An 18,052-nucleotide genomic window follows, 5' to 3' on the forward strand; every position below is an offset into this window, starting at 1 on the left:
CTTTGAACAGAGTGTTGCGCAACGCGTTGCGTCCCGTCGTCTTGGGCCGTTGCGCTCGTTGCGTTCCATTACGCTGGAACGATCAGAGGTGGGAGAATCGCTTCGAGTCTCGAGATGAAGTGGTAAGTCGCTGTGCAAAAATTTGCCGCTTTTGTTGATACTGCAGTAGCACCTTTCTGGCTTGCGATGGGCGTCATGCTCGCATCATTGAATCGCCGATTCTTCGCCTGCACGGAGTGAGTGAAGCGTTATGAATGAATGACTCGAAATCTATTTGCAAAACTTCTGCTAGTTTCCTCTACAATCACTTAAATGCCACCGGAACCGTCCAGTGGACTCTTCCTCGGCTGTCCTCTTTCGACTCATTCAACAGCTTTCCATCGACAACCACGGTCCTCTTGTCGCCAACAGGCAAGACTATGCCCAGGCTGGTCCAGTTGGGCTTGAAACCACTCGCATCCGCGGAGAACTTGAACTCAATCTGCTTCTCCGAACTGGAGTAGGACACAGTGAATGAAGAAATGGCAGCGGCCAGCGAAATGCCGTCATCCTCGTACCACGTCGTCTCGAACCACTTGCCCCCGGAGCTCTGGCGCGGCGGAAAGATCTCGACAGCGCGGTAGTCGTCTTCCGGCAGCGCTGCCGGATTCTCCTTCTCGCCGGGCGACAAGACTTGAATGTCCTTGCCGACGGGGACGGCGCTGCCGACGCGCGCCAGGACGGGGATGCTGTCTTTCCACGGCGACTCGATGTCGACCCACTGCCCCGCAGGCAGGTACTGGTGCGGATGGTTCAGATTCAGGAACTCGGCCTCGTCGTCGCCTTGCTTCTTGGGGAGATACATCCGCGCCTTGGACTGGCCGGGCTCGAAGACGCCGCCGATCAGGAGCGCGTCGCCTAGCCAGTACTGCGTTTCGCCGCCGCGCAGCGCGCGGGTCCACACTTCGGGGTCGGACTCGTATCCCCAGCCCGTCCAGCGCTGCGGCGGCGCGGCGTTGAGGTGGCTGTCCAGGTGCAGCGAGTACAGGAATGGAATCAACTCGTACCTGTGTTCGCATTAACTTGACGACTTCTACGAACGCGGTTTCTACAACTTACCTGCGTTTGATGGTGGCGCGAACGTTGGGGATGATCTCGGGATACATCCACGGCTCAATCACCTCGCCGACGCGGCTGTTGTCCGGCGACGTCTTGAAGCAGTTGATGGCAAAGCGGGACGAGTAGATGCCGAGCTGTATCCACCGCAGCAGAAGCTCAGGAGTTGGCTGCGGGCCCTCGAAGCCGCCAATGTCGTGGCCATAACACTGCACACAATTAGTCCCGGTCCCCTCCTACAGAGCGCGTTGTACTTGCCTGGAGCAAAGACATGCCCGCGTTCAAAGACAGGGCGTTTGAGCCCTTCATGCCGTCCCAGCTGGTCACGTTGTCTCCTGACCACGAACTGCCTGCGTATCTCATCGTTCCGGGAGACGCGCTCCGGGTCAACACGAACGGTCTCTGGTCCGGCTCCACCTCCAGCAAAGCATCGTGCGACGACTTTGCGTGTAGCTCGGTGTGGAGCGCGCGTCCCCACAGCCCAATGTCGTTGCGGTTCGCCGCCTTGCTCTTCTGCTTGCTCGAGACGCCATCGAGCGCGCATTTCCAGCCGTCGTGCGGGATCGTGTACTCGTTGTTGTCGTTCCACATGGCGTCGCAGCCGAGCCCCTTGAGGTACTTGACGCCGTTGTACCAAAACTTGAAGCCCGCCTCCGAGGTAAAGTCGATGTGGCCGCCGACGTCGCTCTCGCCGCCGCCGTTGCTCCACAGGCGCGCCTTGGCCGGCTCATTGGTCATGGGGTCCGTGAAGAAGGCGCCGGCTTTCTTGAGATTCTCGTACTCCGGGTGGTACTGCAAGAGGTACGGCTTGATGTTCATGAGGAGCTTGATGCCGTAGCGGTGGTAATCGTCGATGAAGGCCTTGGGGTCGGGGAAGCGGTGCTCGTTCCAGGTAAAGACGTTGCGGACCTGGGGTTCACTCTGGCTGATGGAGTACCCGGAGCTCATCTGCATGGCCGAGCACGGGATGTCGTGCTTCTTCAGCTTCTCGGCAAACTCGACCAGCGCGTCGTGCGCGCGCGGCTCGTCCATCATCGTGTACTTGTACCCGCCGGAAAGGTAGCCCATGGCCCAGCGCGGCACGCGGATGGGGTAGCCGACCAGGTCGGCGTAGAGGCGCACAATGTCGCTGATGGTGTCGCCTACCATGATGTACTCCTCGAGTCCACCGTGGTCCTGGCGGTAGACCTTGAAGTGGCCCCATTGGCCGTCCATTTCGCCGCCCAGCGAGTAGAAGCCGCGGCTGTGCGAAGTCGAAAACAGGCCGACACATCCTTCAGGGGTCGCGTTGATCAGCAGGGGGATGTGCTTGTACATGGGGTCCGTCTTGTACACGTCGTAGCCAAACGAATCTGTGGCCGTGAGGATGAAAGACCGGTTGGTCAGATCCATGGGCGCCGCCTTCTCTCCGAGTCCAACGTGCAGCGTGTCTCCCTTGAGACGGCTGTAGTGCGCGACTCCGGTCCCGTCAATGGCGTACGAGCGCCCTGCCAGGTCCTCGTGCAGAGTGAACCCCGAATCGACGCGCTCCAGCTTGACCGTTGGAGTTTCGTTCCATTGGACCGTTGCGCGTACGTTGCCGTACGTGATTTCTCTGGATTTTTCTGCAGACGCGACGCTGGGCTTCCCACTGCCCAACGACACGCTTGGGAGCGCCGCGCTGGGATGCGGCGGCAGCGGATGCTCCTCGGTTGTGAATGTGGTTCTGAAGAGATTTGGTCGCAGCACCTCGAAGGAAAAGTCGTGCTTGCCGATGCTCGAGCGGCTGCTCAACTGAACGCCGTAGCCGCTCTCGCCATCCCCTTGGAGCTGGAAACTTTCCGGGACGAATTCGGTTTGAGGCATTGTTGATTGCGGCGCAGAAGTCCGTGGTGGCTGCAAAAGCAAAATCAGTCGCTCTCGTCAAGTCCCTTTTTGTACTTGACCATGGCATCGCTCGTCTCGGCCATGTCGGCCGACGCGACGAGGAGGCATGTCAGTGAGCGAAGCACGCCAGCGAGCGTCGGCGCGAAAGACCGAGATCGAACGACGCGCCTGTGCTCCCCCGCTTTCTCCATCTCCGCAGAGACAGGGGCTGCGTGGGCCTCCATCCCCATGGGGAATTTCCACTCTGTGGGGTGATGGCGCGTTGGTCGCTCCAAAGCGCCGAATGTCCGATCCTGTACTACAACGGAGAATAACTACCACCACCATCTTGCAGTGCGACTCCACTATTCTCTCTCCACTCTGAAGCATTCGACTCGACTCTCGGACGATTTGGTTTTTTGGTCTGCAAGATCAGTCTTTGTCAGAAGTCTGCCTGTCTACCTACATACCTATCCGGCAGCAGTGCAAGATGGCGTCGCCTCCCGCGCCTACCAAAGACAGCAACGAGCACATCGAGGTGGTGGCAAAGAACGAAGCTGATGAACGCCAGGCCAAGGGGATGGACAGAGCGGCAAAGTACCTCCAGGACGCCAACAAGGTCGTCGTCGTGACGGACGAGAACAACGCTCGCGTCCTGCGGCGCATCGACCTAACCATCCTGCCCATTCTCCTGAGCGTTTACGCCCTGCAGAGCCTCGACAAGACGACCCTCTCTTACGCCGCCGTCTTCGGCTTGAACGAAGACACGAACCTCAAGGGAGAAGAATATAGCTGGCTGGGCAGCATCGTCTACTTGGCCCAGTTGGCAATGCAGCCAGCGGTTGCATACTTTCTGGTCAAGTTCCCCATTGGCAAGTTCACGGCGACCATGCTGCTCTGCTGGGGCATTTCGCTGTGCGGGATGGCTGCTGCGCGCAACTTTGGTGGGCTCATGGCGACGAGGTTCTTGCTGGGTGCTTTTGAGGCGTCTGTTGGTAAGTCTCCAGGACCATTCACAAGCGAACGACGTTGAGCTGACGATTCTCAGCGCCTGCATTCATCTCCATCATTCAAATGTGGTACAGGCGAAGCGAGCAGACCAACCGAAACGCTCTCTGGTATGCCATGTTGGGCATCGTTAATATGGTAAGCTTCTGAGACGTGGGGAGCGGACGTCGCAAGGCTGACGAGACTAGTTTGGCAGTTTGTTGGCCTATGGACTCGGCCATATCAAATCTCATCTGTATTCGTACCAGGTGAGTCTTTCGATCGACTTCTCTTTGCTCTGGCTGACCGTGGAGCGCAGATTATCTTCCTTTTCTGCGGCCTCCTCACAGTGGTGTTTTCTGTTGTTGTCTTGTGAGTAATCAGTGGAACGTCACTTTGGAATTAGTCAACTGACCAGAGCAGTCTCTTCATGCCGGATTCCCCAGTCGATGCAAAGTTCTTGAAGGGAGATGACAAGCTTGTTGCAATCGAGCGCCTCCGCGTGAACCAGATGGGAATATCTTCTGGAGTTTGGAGATGGGACCACTGCCGGGAAGCACTTTGCGACCCCAAGACATGGTTGTGGTTTGCTATGCTGGTAACAATTTCGTAAGCTGACCTAGTCGTGCCGAGATTGATGCATGGCTAACTCTCCGCAGTATTCCCAGCGGCGGCGTGTCCACCTTTGGCCCCCTGATCGTTGCCTCGTTCGGCTTCGACTCGTTCACGACAATCCTTTTCAACATCCCCTTCGGAGCTGTCCAAATCGTGTCAACACTCGGAGGAGCGTATCTGGCAACGAAGCTCAAGAAAAAGTCGCCCGTCCTTCTGTTGCTCTGCATTCCTCCGATTGTTGGCATCGTCATGCTCATGGGCCTCAAGTACGACAAAAGCGATCAGGGTGGTCTACTCGCCGGCTACTACCTCATATCCTGCTACCCGGGAATCACGCCCCTGATATACTCGTGGAGCGGGCAGAACACGGCGGGCGACACAAAGCGTAAGATCAATACTGGAATCATGTTTGTCGGAGCATGCGCGGGCAACATCATCGGGCCACACCTGTTCAACACCGACGAAGCCCCACACTACACGCGCGGCCTGCGCGTCAACTTGGCCCTCTTCATCGCCTTGATGCTCCAGATCGTCCTTACCATGTTCTGGATCGCCTTGCTCAACCGCAAGCATGCGCGCACGCGTGAGAGTAAGGGCAAGTCCGCCATAGTCGTCGATTTGAGCATGCAGCGCCCCAAGTCGTCGGATGGCAAGGAAGCCACCGACACGTCCGCCACGGAGCAGAGTGAAAACGCGCTGGGAGCAAAGGCGTTCAACGACGAGACGGACCTGCATAACGAGGACTTCATTTTCCTTTATTAGCATTTTGGATCAACGTCCAATTTTCACAGTCATCTTTGTACATACGCACACGCATCCTTTCGTTTGGATGCCTCTATACGACTCACGACTTGCTCATCCGATATTGAGAAATTTCTTGAAATTCCTTTTTCTACATAGGGCACAGGGCCCGACCGGCCTTTTAACCGGTTACCCCGCAGTGGCGTAGTTGCTCGGGGTTACCTATACCGTCGAAGCGCGCGTCCCTACTTGCCTTGACGCGCGCTGTGCTGACTGGCAGACTGGCGGGCAAGCGGGCGGCATCGGCACTCCAGCCGACGAGACAAACCCCCTTTGCCCGTACAGTCGCGAAAAGTGCCACGATCCAGATGGATCCCGAATCCAACGAGCCCAGCGCAAAGAGGCGAAAGGTCCCGGTAGGAAAGAACCGGACTGGGTTGCGCTGCTCGTCCTCCGCTAATGGGATGTAGAGGAATTGTGGGGCCTGTCGGAGGTCGAAGGTACGCTTTGCGTGTAGTAAACGAGCGCGAGTCTTGGTTGACGAAGCGCCTTAATAGGTCAAGTGTGATCGCGAAGAGCCGTGCAGCAGGTGCGTGGCATGTCTGTCCATCTAGATTAAGACACTGAAGTTGAGCATTTGGTCAGATGTACGAAGCTCAGATTGCCTTGTCAATATTTCGAAGTTCCCCAGGATCCAACAGCAGAGTAAGTGGATTCAATGTAGTGACTGCCTGGCAGCACTCACTTTTTCGCATGGGTTCGAAGCTTCCCATTTATTACCGTCAAAGTGGACAAATGCTCTCTGCCTGCTCCAAACTTGGTGTTGTGTCACATTCCGGAGACGATCGAAGCATCCCGACACCACTCGATTGCATTTGCTGATGGCCGCAGGAAGCTCAAAGAGCTCGAGCAAGAAATACACCGCCTGAAGACACTGATCCCCCAATCCGAGTCTCCCTCTCACCAGCTTCACAATCATGCAACACTGCCTTCTCCAGCTCAGACATTCCTCCCCGAAGCATCCGCCATGACGGTCAACTCAGCTGGCTCTGGCGCAGTCTTGCCAGTGCAGACTTCGGATCTGGACACACTGACGCAACACACGACCAACATTTCAGATCCAGGTACCGTGTCGAGCAATCATTCGAGTGGGCTTATGGCTTCAAGTAGCCTAGCAACAGCCGTGACCAGTGGACCAATACTGGACGGCCGACGCCAGAGCGGTATCTTTCCTGCTCTCCGGACAGGCTTCCAAGACAGTGCCCAACAAGACAGGAATGGGGGCTCCACCATGTTCCGAATAAGAAACGAATATCTTCCCGACGCTGTGGATGTTGGGCTCCTGGGACCGATCGAGGCTAGGCAGTGCTTCGATTGCTTCTTTCAGGGGAATGTAAGTTGAATGCCTCGTCTACTCGATCCAGGAGTAATCCCTTGTTCAGAACCGACTCGTCCCAGTCTTCTCCTCAGAGCACGACTCATTCGACTCAATCCGGCAAAGAAGCAGTTTCCTTTTCGACACCATCATCGCTTTTGGATACAAGGTCCACTTCGGCGCCGAGCACCATGGCCTCTTTCTCCACCTACGTCGGCGCATTTCCGACAGCCTCATGTTGTCACTGCCAAGCAGCTCCCTGGAGACTTTGCAGGCCTTGCTGATCCTGGTCTGTTACTGGGAGCACAGCTGGATCTTTATGGATTTGGCGCTCTCCATGGCGCGAGACATGGATCTACCAGAAGCCGTGGAAGATGCAATGACGGTCATTTCGACTGCAAAGGCGATTGGGAGCATGGTGGCGGACAAGGAGCTGTTTCGAAAGGCCAGGATTTGCTGTGCGGTCTACGTTTTGGATCAGATGTGAGCGAATTCAGACACTGGCAGCGTACACAATGACTGAAAATGACCCGACAGATACTTTGTGGACGGAGGCAAAGCTGCCACAATCTTTTGCTTGGACACCCCCAGACGCATCCGATGTCTCGTAAATCACCCCGATAGAAACGCGATCGACATTCGGCTTCTTGCACAAGTCGAACTAAACCAAATTCGCAGTTCGGTCCACTCAGACCTACCCTCGGGGCAAGACTTTCTTGACATCTCTGAAACGGAGATCACCAGGAGCTTGAGAAACGCGCGAATAGATTTGGATCTTTGGCTCGCAGACTGGACGCACATTATAGAAATGGACAACCAGACGAGGCTCGCGGACCGCGAGGAGAACGCCATCAACCAGCAGAATCTGCGGATTCAGCACCAGTGGGCGTGGGCCAGCGTCAACTTGCGCGCGCTGTCGTGCATGGGCGCCGAGAACCTGGCCACGATGACGCCGATGCAGAGGCAGTTCATCGAGTCGGCGAAGCTAGCCGCGGAAAAGCACCTGGGACTTCTACTCGACGGATCAGAAGCGATGGCAGCCGCGTCTCCCGATTCCCTGTCTCGAGGGACCATCAGCCCCTATCTTGCGTCGTTCAAGTGGGCGACCAAGTTTGTCTGGGCCAAGTGCGCCTTCTCCGTCCTCCTGACGCTTCGACTGGCGATTCTCCTGGAGGACCCGTTCGACCACCTCATGCGACTCGGTCTGAAAGCCATGAACGTCGCACAGCAGCTGAAGGCCGTGTGCGGCGGGCAGTCGGAGTACTTTCAGATTCTCGAAAACAGCGTCAGCAAGTTCCAAAAGGCGGTCCGGGACCGCAGGAGGCATGCGGATGGAATTCAGAGCCGCGAACAAAGCAGTTCGAATGATGCGGAAGCCGAGTTCAGGAGATATCTGCCCAAGGAGTTTTCGTTTGATTGGAATTTCCCTGGCTTGGATTTGCAGTGCGTTCCGATCGATTGGGACGAGCTGTTTGGCGATTTTGGGGAGCTCATTAATTGAGGCTCAGGTACGGGCAAAAAAGATACAAAGCCTGCACGAATGCTCTCAGAACGCATCGTTTAATCATCTTGGGGACGGTAAAGTCAAACTGCATCATCAATACTGCTGGAAGATGATAACCTTGCTCATGACAGCGTTAGCTTGGTCCAGACACCGTCGTCAGGGGCCATCGTCAACCCAATCTGATACTTTATTTTTTCTTGCCAGTCCTCTGTCGATCCAGCTGGATGATTAACGGCTTCAATGTTGCTGAATTGTTGGATGAAGCGACATATCGTGTACTTTACCAATTTCAACGCGTACTGTTCTGCGGATTATCAGCCAAAGGAACCAGCAAGCAAATTTGTATGAACTGACCGCCGAGACACTTTCGCGGCCCTCCGCTGAATGGGTGGAATGTCCAGTCTCTGGTCCGCGCAACAACGCTTTCTTCTTCCCATCTTTCCGGGATGAACTGGCTCGCAGTCTTCCCGTAGATACCTTCCGACCTCTGCAACGCGTAGGTTGAGTAGCAAATCAATGTGCCTCTCGGGACATGAATCGGGTCTTCTCCTTTGACGCCGCCTCCCACTGGTAGTTTTGTCGTGCGTGCGCAGGCCCGACCATTCAGTGGCACCGCGGGAAACAGTCGTAGAGTCTCATTGACGACATTGTCCAGGTAAGTCAATTCCGCAAGGTCCTTCTCGGTCACTAGGCGATCTGAACAGTCTCCGAGCTTTTCAATGACCTCTCCGCGTAGCTTGCGGAACACTCCCGGGTCTCTTGCCAAAGAATAGAAAATCCAACATAGGAGGCTCGCGCTGGAGTCTCGACCAGCAAACAGGATGTTGTACACCTCGTCACGGGTCTTGTCCAGGTCTTCTCCCATCTTCTCATAAATGCTTTGGAGAGCACTTCGTGCTTTGATTTCATCGCTGGATCTAAGCGAGTCCTTGATCATGTCTTCCAGGGCTCCGCGTGCCGTGCGACAGGCAGCTCTGAACTCGGCAGGGTTCACAAGCCAGTAAAATGCCTTGAATCTTTCACGGGTTGCAAGATACTCTAACGCTGTGTTGAAAGCCTTGAAGAAGGTTCTAGCCTTTTCGTTTTGAGGATCTGCTTCGCTTTGACTGAGCATGGCGGTGGATCTTCCCAAAAAGAACTCCGTCGCCGTGTCAAGAGTGAACGAGTAGATAAGTGGTTTTAGGTCGACTGGAGAGCCATGATCCATGGATTTGCGAATGGCAGCGAAAAAAGATTGAATGTGCTGCTCCAATGTTTCCAAGTGAGGGAGATGACGTCCATGGAAGATTGGTGCCAACAGACGTCTTGAGGTGGTCCATTCCGGCCCATCATTCGTGAAGATTCCGCTGCCCAGAAGGGGAGAGAAACAGCCATGTCGGACGGGTCCGTATTCGAAATCGGCAAACTGCTTAGAGAGGACGGCGGAGATGTTGCGCGGATCCCGGGTCAGAATAATAAATTGACCGCCTGCATCTGTTTACATTAGCTCCAATGCTTCAGAGGGGACTTTGTTGCAGATTTCAAAACCTACACTGGCCGTAATTGTCCCCAAAGAGCTCGTGGTCAGACAGCATTAATGTTGGGAATTTCCGTTTTCGCTCTGCAGTCAAAGACTTTTTGAGCTTGTCGATACCAAATGGCAGCAGCCAGGAATTTGGTATAATCTTAAGCGGCTTGCATCCGTAAGCCTCGCCATGGTCGTGCCAGCCAATCTGTCATCCGACCACATTAGTTCATGCCGATACATACTCGTGAATTCAACTCACAAAGATGTAGACATTTCGAAGAATGAGGAACACAGATAAAGGGACAAGTCCAATGAGGAGGTATCCAATGAGGGCCATGGCGTTGCAAATTGAGCCAAGGAAGTGTCGGGCAACGCGGAGATCTACGGCGACCGTCGCAAAAGTTATGTAGAAGCGAAGGCCCCCACAGAGTCGTTGGCGCCTCAATGAAACCCAGCGGCGAGGGAGGCAGATGATTCGACACGTTGTTTCGGCCCCCAAAAGTATTGCGTGGCCTCGGCCAATGGCGCATCTTCTGTCAGCGATTTGTCCCGCTTCTCAAGCTGCTTGCCTCCGAAGAGGCGTTTTCAGACCCCAGGCTGGGGAGCTTTCTCCCCAAGTGCGTCAGCTTTGCCCACAAGCGATGGAGCACAACAGGAGGGGCAGTATAAGCCCGTAAATTGTAGATTGCCTTATATGCGCCCCCGCCATCGCAATGAGAGTTGAATAAGTGCTCCTAATTCGCTCGGGCACCGCAGCTCGCTCGAGCAGGTTCTGGCCTACCTCATCCTTGTAGGCACACCTTAAAATACTTCGACGTGGAACGCTTCTAACAAGGCTCACAACTGCACAGTCTTGCCTCATTATCGACTTGACCTTGTCCATTCGGCAACAGGGGAGAAATCCTGATGTCGAGCGGCAATCAATCATCCACGGAAACCAGGGTCGCGTGGGTTGGAGGAGACCATGGGCGCGGCACTCTCGACCTTCTATGGAGTTGTATCAGTACCCTCATAATCTGCACCTGGACCGTTCAGCACCTCGACGTCATTTGGCCATGCTACCGCGGTCGGCAAGAAGTCACTCTTCGGAGATTGAAGCACACAGCCTTTGCACTTCTGATGCCGGAGTACATGAACGGCGTTTCGATCGAACAGTACTGTCGCGCCCACACGTCGACGAAGAAGTTCCGGGAGTTGAAAGGCTTCGAAGAGTGGACAATGACGCATGGCTTTTTTGCGGCCATGAACGGATTCCGAGCCAAGTGTCCAAATGGAGAGCTGATTGCTCTGCGGATTGAAGAATTGTACTGGCTGATCCAGCAAGATCTGGTGAAGGGAATGCCAGTCATTCGGATAAAAGATGAAGAAGATTCAGCCAATCCATCATCAGCCCCGGAAGATGGTCTGATATCTCAAGAGAAAAAGCCCGATATGCCGATTTTATCCCAGGAAAATATCCGCCGGAGTGACAAGTCTGATGCATTGACAAAGGTCATTGCCTGTGTTCAATGCGGGTGGTTTGTCTTTCAAATAATCGCAAGGGCTGTGATGGACATGGAAGTCTCGCCCTTGGAAATCATGACGATTGCTTTCACCTGCTTGTGTTTTGTCACCTACCTTGCTTGGTGGAAGAAACCGTACGACATAGACCTGTCCTGGACTTTGGAAATCGAAAAGAACTGGCAAGACTGGGACGTGGATATGCCACAAAACCGAAGAGAGGAATTGGTCCGCCACAAAGAGGGAACTGGTGACCTTTACCTTCATGCTCAGACCCAGTTCCATTCATACATCACCTTTGCTCTGGGCGCCTGTTTTGGCGCACTGCACTGCATTGCATGGAATCTTGAGTATCCCAGCCGTGCTGAACAAATTGGGTGGCAGGTTTGCAGCCTGATCATCACCATCTGGCCATTGTATATGCTGTTCACCACAGAGCCCTTCATCCAGAAAATGATGAAGGTCAGCAAGTACTTCAAGATTTTGGAGCACGCAGATTCGAGCCAACCACTGTATTTCCTTCACATTGCTCTGGCCTTGTCATATGGACTTGCCCGACTATTTCTGATTGTGGAAGCATTCATCAGCCTGAGGTCGCTTCCAAGTGGAGTTTACGATACACCTCAGTGGACAGAGTACATACCTCATATCTAGCTTGAAGAACCGTCAGCGTATCGTAATACTCAAAGCAATGTTATCATGGAGAATCCATCAAGAATTTGACAAAACCTGATGTGACGGCGCATGGTGCGCTGGTCTAGAAGCTGAAGGGGATGAAGTAGACGGACAAACACTGCTGGTTCGCGGCCCAAGCGGAGGTGTCGATTGGCCACGAAAAGTGGTGGCCGCATTATCGATAACGCCTCGGCTTTGGGAAAATTGTCGGTCGAATCCAGCACCAGCTTCAATCCTTCCTTCTCTCTACAAATCCCACTCGCCATGGCCACACGCAAGAGAAACGAATGGCTCGAAGCCAATGACGCGAGCGAAGATGAAGAAGACGGCTACAACTCTGAGGCCGAGGAATTGGCCAAGGGTCGAGCGACGAGCGGTCGCGCTTCGAAGCGGCGCAAGTTCGACGACGATTCCGATTACGATTCCGCAGAAGACGAGGACGACGTTTCAACAGACCCGTCACTGCAGAGGAAAGACGCACCGGCGCCCAAAGGCAAACCTCAAAACAAGGATGCGGAAGAAGGAGCCGCGAAGAACGCCAAGGGGGACGACCAGCCCGCCGCTGATCATGATGATTTCGAAGAAGACGAAGACGAAGACGAAGACGAAGACGGCAACGCTACCATGAGGCTCGAAAGCAAGAAGAACCTGACGCAAAAGCAAGCCGAGAAAGCCGCCAAAGCGACCAAGAAGTCTGGAGTCGTCTATCTCTCGCGCATTCCCCCGTTCATGAAACCAATGACGGTCAAGTCGCTTCTGTCGCAATACGGAACCATTGGTCGCGTCTTCCTCACACCAGAGGATCCTACTGTCTACAAACGGCGCAAAGCCTCGGGTGGCAACAAGAAGAAGAGCTTCGTTGATGGTTGGGTGGAGTTCAAGAACAAAAAGGACGCCAAGGCCGTAGTCAACCTGCTCAACGCGAAAATTATCGGCGGAAAGAAGGGTGGATACTACTACGACGATGTCTGGAACATCAAATACCTCAATGGCTTCAAGTGGAACAATCTCACGGAGCAGATCGCAAACGAGAATGCGGAGAGGGCAAGCAAGATGCGTGCAGAGATTGCCAAGACCACGAGGGAAAACAAGGAATTCGTACAGAACGTGGAGAGGGCGAAGATGCTGCAGGGTATGGCGGAAAAGAAGAAGAAGAAAGAAGAGAAGGGAGAGGCGCAGCCTCAGAAGGCCAGGGAAAGCCAGACGAAAGACAGGGAGGCCAGGAGGCATTTCAAGCAAAACGAAGTGCAGTCAAAGAGTGCAAAGAATGCGCCCGTGGAGCAGTCAGAGGACGTCAGGAGAGTCTTGTCCAAGATCTTCTAATCGCTTGCGCAAGTCTTGCATTACTTGGAGTTTGGGTGCGAAAGGCAGGAAAATAGTCTGTGTCATTGGGAAGATATCCATTGAATTTACTGTATGGAAAGCCCTTGCGGTGTTTTCTGAAAACGAATCCCTCACGTCAAGATGATCTGGGACGACCGGCCAGTTCTTCTTGATTCATTTCTGGTGGGGATTGTGGTTGTGACGTAGAGGCGAAGCACCAGTTCATAGAGCTGTCGGACCAGCCCGTGTTTACTTACAACATGTGAACGCGTGCAGTCAGTTGTCTGAGTCAAAGAATCGAATAATCGGCATCATCGGCACGGTCGGTTCAGCCCCGCAGACCTGGAGCGAGTCCGATCACTGTACATGTGCCTATCAGGCGCATCCAAAATAAGCATCCACAAAACCTGTCGAACAACTCGAACACGCTCCATTACCTTCGCACTCGATCCGCACCCAGTCTCGCAACAATGACATCGTCCTTCAACAAAGCTCTCGCTGCGATTGACGCTGCGCACGCGCTCGACCCGAAAACCATCACAGCGCCCGATGGCAAAGAAATCGCCTACGAGCTGCACTATGCGAACAAGATGACGCACTTTCTGTCACAACGCGACCCGGCAGCGTCGGAAGCACTCAAGCTCGCCATCCGCGCGCAACACTTCCGGCGCTGGGAGATACCACGCGCAGAGTACCCCATGACGAAGCTTGGATATTTCAGTTGGAGAAACGCGCTCAAGAAGCGGCAGGCGGAGCATGTGGAGCGCATCTGCGTCGAAGCCGGGTACAGCGCGGGCGACGCGGCGCGTGTAGCGGCGCTGGTGCGCAAGGAGGACCTGCGCAACGACGCCGAGACTCAGGCGCTCGAGGACGTGGCGTGCCTCGTGTTTCTCGACGACCAGTTTGAGGAGTTTGAGAAGGGCTTGGAGGATGAAGACAAGGTGATTGGCATTCTGAGGCGGACGTGGGCGAAGATGACCGAAGAGGGGAGGCGTCTTGCACTCGAAATTCAAATGGGTGAGAGGCCAAAAGCAGTGCTTGTCAAGGCACTGTCGGGGTCATGAGAGAATGTGGACAAGCTGTTATTCGGTCGAGGACAGAGAAAAGGTGGATATCTAATGGTACATTGTGCTTCCTCGGAGGCAATGAAACTTCCAACGGCTTATGAGGAATACCACTTCATGCTCTCCGCTCTTGTCGCAAGAGGCCCGCTCGTTGTTTGTTCCGCCGTCGCCGCGTCTATGCGCCACCCTCGCGCTTGGCATATTCTTCTTCCATGCGCTCCTCGTACAACTTTTCGGCAGCGAGCTCGGCGTCGCTCTTGGGTCGGTTTTGATAAGAGGTGGAAGTGTTCTGGTTTGAGGAAGTTTGCTGCTGAGATTGCTGGGTGCCGCTGTTTGCCGTGGTAGTGTTGGTCTCGGAGGTGGAGGGCTTCTCGGAGGTATAGGTTGGAAGAGGCATGATGAATGAGTCTTGGTGGACTGTGTAATTGTTTGAGTCTGAGCTGTATAGAATCGAGCTTCTTCCTTACGATTAGGGCTGGCTGAGGAGTGACGAAGGATAAGCAGTGAGAATAGCGCAAGCGGGGGTGAGCTTTATAGAGACGAGGCCTACGTCAGGAAGGTGGCGATGTGGCGTTGGTGGCCGGGGGTGGCGGTGTGGCAATGCGGAGTGGCTGATGGCTCGCAGGTGCCGTGCCAAGCCGCTTATGTCCCATTCTGACCAGGCGCATCGAAGCGTGCCTTCAAGCCAGAGACGCAGTCGACCCTTCCAAACCATCATCTCACAACAACAGCACTCCGCGTATCTCCTGCTCCTTATCTGGGACGGTCGACCCAGGACCCCGTCCTCGCCCGAGGAGTTGCGTTTTTCTCCAAACAACCTCACGCGTTGGCACACGCGTAGACTGTCCTCTCCAAGTTTCAACTTTGCGCAACCATGGAGATTGAGTCGGCCGTCCGCATCCCCTCTCCAGAGCCAGAGCGCTCACGGAAACGCTCCCCTCCCTCGCGTTCGCCGTCGCCACGCCGCTACCGCTCTCCGCCTCGCGGCCGCTCCCGCTCATACTCCGCCGATGGCAACGACCGCCGACAGCTCGAGCATCGCCCAAGAGAGCCCGAGCCCCCGAAGCCATTGACTGAAGAGCAAAAACAGGCTTTTGCAAAGGCCGAGTATGAAAAGCTTGTCAACATGAGGTCTGGAGGCACGTACATTCCACCAGCCAGGTTGCGAGCTTTGCAAGCCCAGATCACGGACAAGACTAGCAAGGAGTACCAGCGCATGGCATGGGAGGCGCTCAAGAAATCCATCAACGGTCTCATCAACAAGGTCAACGTGTCCAACATCAAGTACATTGTTCCAGAACTCTTCAATGAGAATCTGGTCCGAGGAAGAGGGCTGTTTTGCCGAAGCATCATGAAGGCACAAGCTGCTTCGCTGCCATTCACCCCGATCTATGCTGCCATGGCTGCCATTGTCAACACCAAGCTCCCTCAGGTTGGTGAGCTGTTGGCCACTCGGTTGGTCGTGCAGTTCCGCAAGGCCTTCAAGCGTAATGACAAAGCTGTCTGTCTCTCGTCGACAACCTTTATTGCCCATTTGGTGAACCAGCAAGTTATCCATGAGACGCTTGCCGCTCAGATTTTGCTCCTCCTCCTTCACAAGCCAACAGACGACAGCGTTGAGATTGCCGTGGGTTTCACGAGGGAAGTGGGTCAGCATCTTGAGGAGATGTCCCAGCCCATAGCACTCGCCGTGTTTGATCAATTCCGGACCATTTTGCACGAGGCCGATATCGACAAGAGAACACAGTACATGGTAGAAGTGCTTTTCCAAGTGAGAAAGGACAGGTACAAAGACAACCCGGCAGTCAAAGAGGAGCTGGACTTGGTCGAAGAAGAAGACCAAATTACCCACAGGATCGGGCTCGATGATGATCTGGAGGTTCAAGATGGCCTTAACATCTTCAAGTTCGACTCAGAATGGCAAGAGCACGAGGACGCATACAAGCAACTCAAGGCGGAGATTCTAGGAGAAGCCGAAGGCAGCGATGACGAAGAGTACGAGACTGATGACAGTTCCGATGGTGAGGAAGAGAAGCAAGAGCGGGAGTTGGAAATCAAGGACCAGACAAACACCGACTTGGTGAACCTCCGCCGGACCATCTACCTCACTATCAAATCCAGTGGTGGCTTCGAAGAATGTTGCCACAAGTTGATGAAAATCAACCTTCCGCCTGGCCAGGAGTCTGAGCTTCCGTCGATGATCATCGAATGCGCGTCTCAAGAGAGGACCTACGACAAGTTCTACGGACTCATTGCTGAACGCTTCTCCAAGCTCAACCGTTTCTGGAGGGAGCTGTTCGAAGAATCTTTTGTCAAATACTTCACCACAATCCACCGTTACGAGACGAATCGCCTCCGCATCATTGCGCAGATCTTTGCTCATTTGCTTGCGAGCGACGCGATTGGTTGGCATGTCTTCTCGGTAATTCAAATGAACGAGGAAGACACCAGTTCCTCTAGCCGTATCTTCATCAAGATTCTCTTTGAAGAACTCGCCCAAGCCATGGGCATGAAGAAGCTTGCCGAGCGCATGCGGGAGGATACCCTGCAGCCAGAGTTCGACGGCATATTCCCCAAGGACGACAGCAGGAAGACGAGGTTCGCCATCAACTTCTTCACCGCCATTGGAATGGGTGTCCTTACAGAGGACATGCGCGAATATCTCAAAAACTTGCCCAAGCCGGCGCCTCCGCCTGCATTGCCGCCAGCAGATGCGGAAAGCGACAGCGAAAGTGTGTCTTCTTACTCGAGCTACTCGAGCTACAGCTCGCGATCACGTTCTCCTGTGCGTTCGAGGCGGCGGCGCGACAGCTTTTCAGAGTCGCGTTCTCCAAGTCCGCGTGGGCGAACCAGATCTAGGTCGTATTCATACACCCCGCCTCGTCGCCGAGCACGCAGCGACTCTCTTTCCGTTTCCCGCAGCCGGAGCCCATCTTACACACCCCCACCTCGTCGCCGACGTGATCGATCATACACGGAGTCGATTTCTCGCTCGCCTGCTCCCAGACGCCGCGCCACCTCTTCTCTCTCTCGCACCCCACCAAAGCGCAATGGTCGACGCAGCCCGTCACGCAGTATCTCCCGTTCTCTCTCCCCAGCTCCACGCGGCACTCGCAAGGCCCGGAGTATTTCCAGGTCCCGCTCAAGGAGCCCTTACCAAGCTCCTGCGCGCAGCCGCCGAGACCGCAGCTACACCTACTCTCGCTCACCGTCACGCTCGCCCGTGGGCGCTGGCAAAGGCAAAGGTCGCTCACATGCTCGATCACTGTCCAGGTCGTTGAGCCGAAGTAGGAGCCCGCTGCCCCGGCGCAGGTCTTCTGTCTCTTCGCGCGGGAGAGACAACAGGGACCGTGGATTCCAGCGAGGTGGAGACGAGTACTCGAGACGAAGGAATACAAGCAGTCCGGAGGATTCGCCGCCGCCTCGCCGGAGGGTGCCATCAAGGAGCGTTGGCCCGGTGAGAAAAGACAGGGAGCCAGCCAACGTAAGAGCAAGAGCAAGTGATTATATTTGATGAGTATAGGCACATTGTGGGAGAAAATGGAAGAAAAAGGGTCGGGTTGGAATACGTGGATTTCGAGTAGCGCACAGGTTGCGCCGCGGGACGTGGGTCGATCCGAGATGGAAAATGGATGGAAGCGAGTTTCAGCAAGTGATAGAAGTGACATGAAGGGGCAGTCAAAAGGAGTAGGTGCCATGGTTCAAGATTGCTGTGACCATGAGACGGAGATGAGATTGGCTGGATTGCATAGACGAAAAATCAAGTGTGATGCTCCAAGCCCGCAGTTGACGAAACTGCAGTGAATTGATACAAACAAGCG

General features: G+C 54.7%; 9 protein-coding genes across 9 annotated transcripts; 6 read left to right on the forward strand and 3 right to left on the reverse strand.

Annotated features, from left to right (window-relative positions):
* Nucleotides 1-215: 215 nt before the first annotated feature.
* Nucleotides 216-3,252, reverse strand: J3D65DRAFT_332026 (neutral alpha-glucosidase ab precursor). The gene is made up of 3 exons (XM_066795426.1): nt 1,354-3,252; nt 1,099-1,304; nt 216-1,046 (listed from the first exon to the last, which is right to left on the reverse strand). The coding sequence occupies exons 1-3, from the start codon at nt 2,938-2,940 to the stop codon at nt 305-307; spliced, it is 2,535 nt and encodes an 844-aa protein (XP_066656202.1). The 5' UTR covers nt 2,941-3,252; the 3' UTR covers nt 216-304.
* On the forward strand, nt 3,186-5,421 carry J3D65DRAFT_331826 (major facilitator superfamily domain-containing protein). The gene is made up of 6 exons (XM_066795424.1): nt 3,186-3,935; nt 3,989-4,086; nt 4,137-4,196; nt 4,247-4,299; nt 4,351-4,536; nt 4,587-5,421. The coding sequence occupies exons 1-6, from the start codon at nt 3,431-3,433 to the stop codon at nt 5,302-5,304; spliced, it is 1,620 nt and encodes a 539-aa protein (XP_066656203.1). The 5' UTR covers nt 3,186-3,430; the 3' UTR covers nt 5,305-5,421.
* Nucleotides 5,422-5,651: 230 nt separating this feature from the next.
* J3D65DRAFT_667202 (uncharacterized protein) lies at nt 5,652-8,159 on the forward strand (the record flags this gene model as incomplete). Its single annotated transcript, XM_066803003.1, has 6 exons — nt 5,652-5,699; nt 5,754-5,783; nt 5,841-5,872; nt 6,175-6,676; nt 6,726-7,141; nt 7,196-8,159. 6 exons carry the CDS (start codon nt 5,652-5,654, stop codon nt 8,157-8,159), a joined length of 1,992 nt encoding a protein of 663 aa, XP_066656204.1.
* Nucleotides 8,160-8,221: 62 nt separating this feature from the next.
* On the reverse strand, nt 8,222-10,317 carry J3D65DRAFT_331872 (cytochrome P450 CYP5202A1). Its single transcript, XM_066795425.1, has 4 exons — nt 9,929-10,317; nt 9,694-9,874; nt 8,517-9,635; nt 8,222-8,466 (listed from the first exon to the last, which is right to left on the reverse strand). The coding sequence occupies exons 1-4, from the start codon at nt 10,004-10,006 to the stop codon at nt 8,285-8,287; spliced, it is 1,560 nt and encodes a 519-aa protein (XP_066656205.1). The 5' UTR covers nt 10,007-10,317; the 3' UTR covers nt 8,222-8,284.
* A 6-nt stretch (nt 10,318-10,323) lies between these two features.
* J3D65DRAFT_622267 (uncharacterized protein) lies at nt 10,324-11,871 on the forward strand. The gene is made up of 2 exons (XM_066800048.1): nt 10,324-10,459; nt 10,521-11,871. The coding sequence occupies exon 2, from the start codon at nt 10,576-10,578 to the stop codon at nt 11,821-11,823; it is 1,248 nt and encodes a 415-aa protein (XP_066656206.1). The 5' UTR covers nt 10,324-10,459; nt 10,521-10,575; the 3' UTR covers nt 11,824-11,871.
* A 219-nt stretch (nt 11,872-12,090) lies between these two features.
* Nucleotides 12,091-13,406, forward strand: J3D65DRAFT_622268 (uncharacterized protein). The gene has a single exon (XM_066800049.1). The coding sequence runs from the start codon at nt 12,109-12,111 to the stop codon at nt 13,165-13,167; it is 1,059 nt and encodes a 352-aa protein (XP_066656207.1). The 5' UTR covers nt 12,091-12,108; the 3' UTR covers nt 13,168-13,406.
* Nucleotides 13,406-14,458, forward strand: J3D65DRAFT_622269 (uncharacterized protein). The gene has a single exon (XM_066800050.1). The coding sequence runs from the start codon at nt 13,638-13,640 to the stop codon at nt 14,229-14,231; it is 594 nt and encodes a 197-aa protein (XP_066656208.1). The 5' UTR covers nt 13,406-13,637; the 3' UTR covers nt 14,232-14,458.
* On the reverse strand, nt 14,319-14,796 carry J3D65DRAFT_332103 (uncharacterized protein). The gene is made up of 2 exons (XM_066795427.1): nt 14,699-14,796; nt 14,319-14,648 (listed from the first exon to the last, which is right to left on the reverse strand). Exon 2 carries the CDS (start codon nt 14,626-14,628, stop codon nt 14,407-14,409), a length of 222 nt encoding a protein of 73 aa, XP_066656209.1. The 5' UTR covers nt 14,629-14,648; nt 14,699-14,796; the 3' UTR covers nt 14,319-14,406.
* Nucleotides 14,797-14,932: 136 nt separating this feature from the next.
* On the forward strand, nt 14,933-18,011 carry J3D65DRAFT_622272 (pre-mRNA-splicing factor cwc22). Its single transcript, XM_066800051.1, has one exon. The coding sequence runs from the start codon at nt 15,106-15,108 to the stop codon at nt 17,743-17,745; it is 2,640 nt and encodes an 879-aa protein (XP_066656210.1). The 5' UTR covers nt 14,933-15,105; the 3' UTR covers nt 17,746-18,011.
* Nucleotides 18,012-18,052: the final 41 nt, after the last annotated feature.

This window comes from Phyllosticta citribraziliensis (genome assembly GCF_038025025.1).
Source record: "Phyllosticta citribraziliensis strain CPC 17464 chromosome Unknown J3D65scaffold_5, whole genome shotgun sequence".
NCBI classification, from domain to species: Eukaryota; Fungi; Ascomycota; class Dothideomycetes; order Botryosphaeriales; family Phyllostictaceae; genus Phyllosticta; species Phyllosticta citribraziliensis.

Excerpts from the sequence above, each read along its gene's own strand:
- J3D65DRAFT_332026 (XM_066795426.1), bottom strand. The coding sequence starts at position 2,940 with ATGCCTCAAACCGAATTCGTCCCGGAAAGTTTCCAGCTCCAAGGGGAT. Across the intron at positions 1,305-1,353 it reads CGGGCATGTCTTTGCTCCAG|TGTTATGGCCACGACATTGG; the intron begins GCAAGTACAACG and ends AATTGTGTGCAG. Across the intron at positions 1,047-1,098 it reads CGCGCCACCATCAAACGCAG|GTACGAGTTGATTCCATTCC; the intron begins GTAAGTTGTAGA and ends ATGCGAACACAG.
- J3D65DRAFT_331826 (XM_066795424.1), top strand. The coding sequence starts at position 3,431 with ATGGCGTCGCCTCCCGCGCCTACCAAAGACAGCAACGAGCACATCGAG. Across the intron at positions 4,087-4,136 it reads TGTTGGGCATCGTTAATATG|TTTGGCAGTTTGTTGGCCTA; the intron begins GTAAGCTTCTGA and ends TGACGAGACTAG. Across the intron at positions 4,300-4,350 it reads GTGTTTTCTGTTGTTGTCTT|TCTCTTCATGCCGGATTCCC; the intron begins GTGAGTAATCAG and ends TGACCAGAGCAG.
- J3D65DRAFT_331872 (XM_066795425.1), bottom strand. The coding sequence starts at position 10,006 with ATGGCCCTCATTGGATACCTCCTCATTGGACTTGTCCCTTTATCTGTG. Across the intron at positions 9,636-9,693 it reads TGGGGACAATTACGGCCAGT|ATGCAGGCGGTCAATTTATT; the intron begins GTAGGTTTTGAA and ends TAATGTAAACAG. Across the intron at positions 8,467-8,516 it reads GCCGCGAAAGTGTCTCGGCG|AACAGTACGCGTTGAAATTG; the intron begins GTCAGTTCATAC and ends GATAATCCGCAG.
- J3D65DRAFT_622267 (XM_066800048.1), top strand. The coding sequence starts at position 10,576 with ATGTCGAGCGGCAATCAATCATCCACGGAAACCAGGGTCGCGTGGGTT.
- J3D65DRAFT_622268 (XM_066800049.1), top strand. The coding sequence starts at position 12,109 with ATGGCCACACGCAAGAGAAACGAATGGCTCGAAGCCAATGACGCGAGC.
- J3D65DRAFT_622269 (XM_066800050.1), top strand. The coding sequence starts at position 13,638 with ATGACATCGTCCTTCAACAAAGCTCTCGCTGCGATTGACGCTGCGCAC.
- J3D65DRAFT_332103 (XM_066795427.1), bottom strand. The coding sequence starts at position 14,628 with ATGCCTCTTCCAACCTATACCTCCGAGAAGCCCTCCACCTCCGAGACC.
- J3D65DRAFT_622272 (XM_066800051.1), top strand. The coding sequence starts at position 15,106 with ATGGAGATTGAGTCGGCCGTCCGCATCCCCTCTCCAGAGCCAGAGCGC.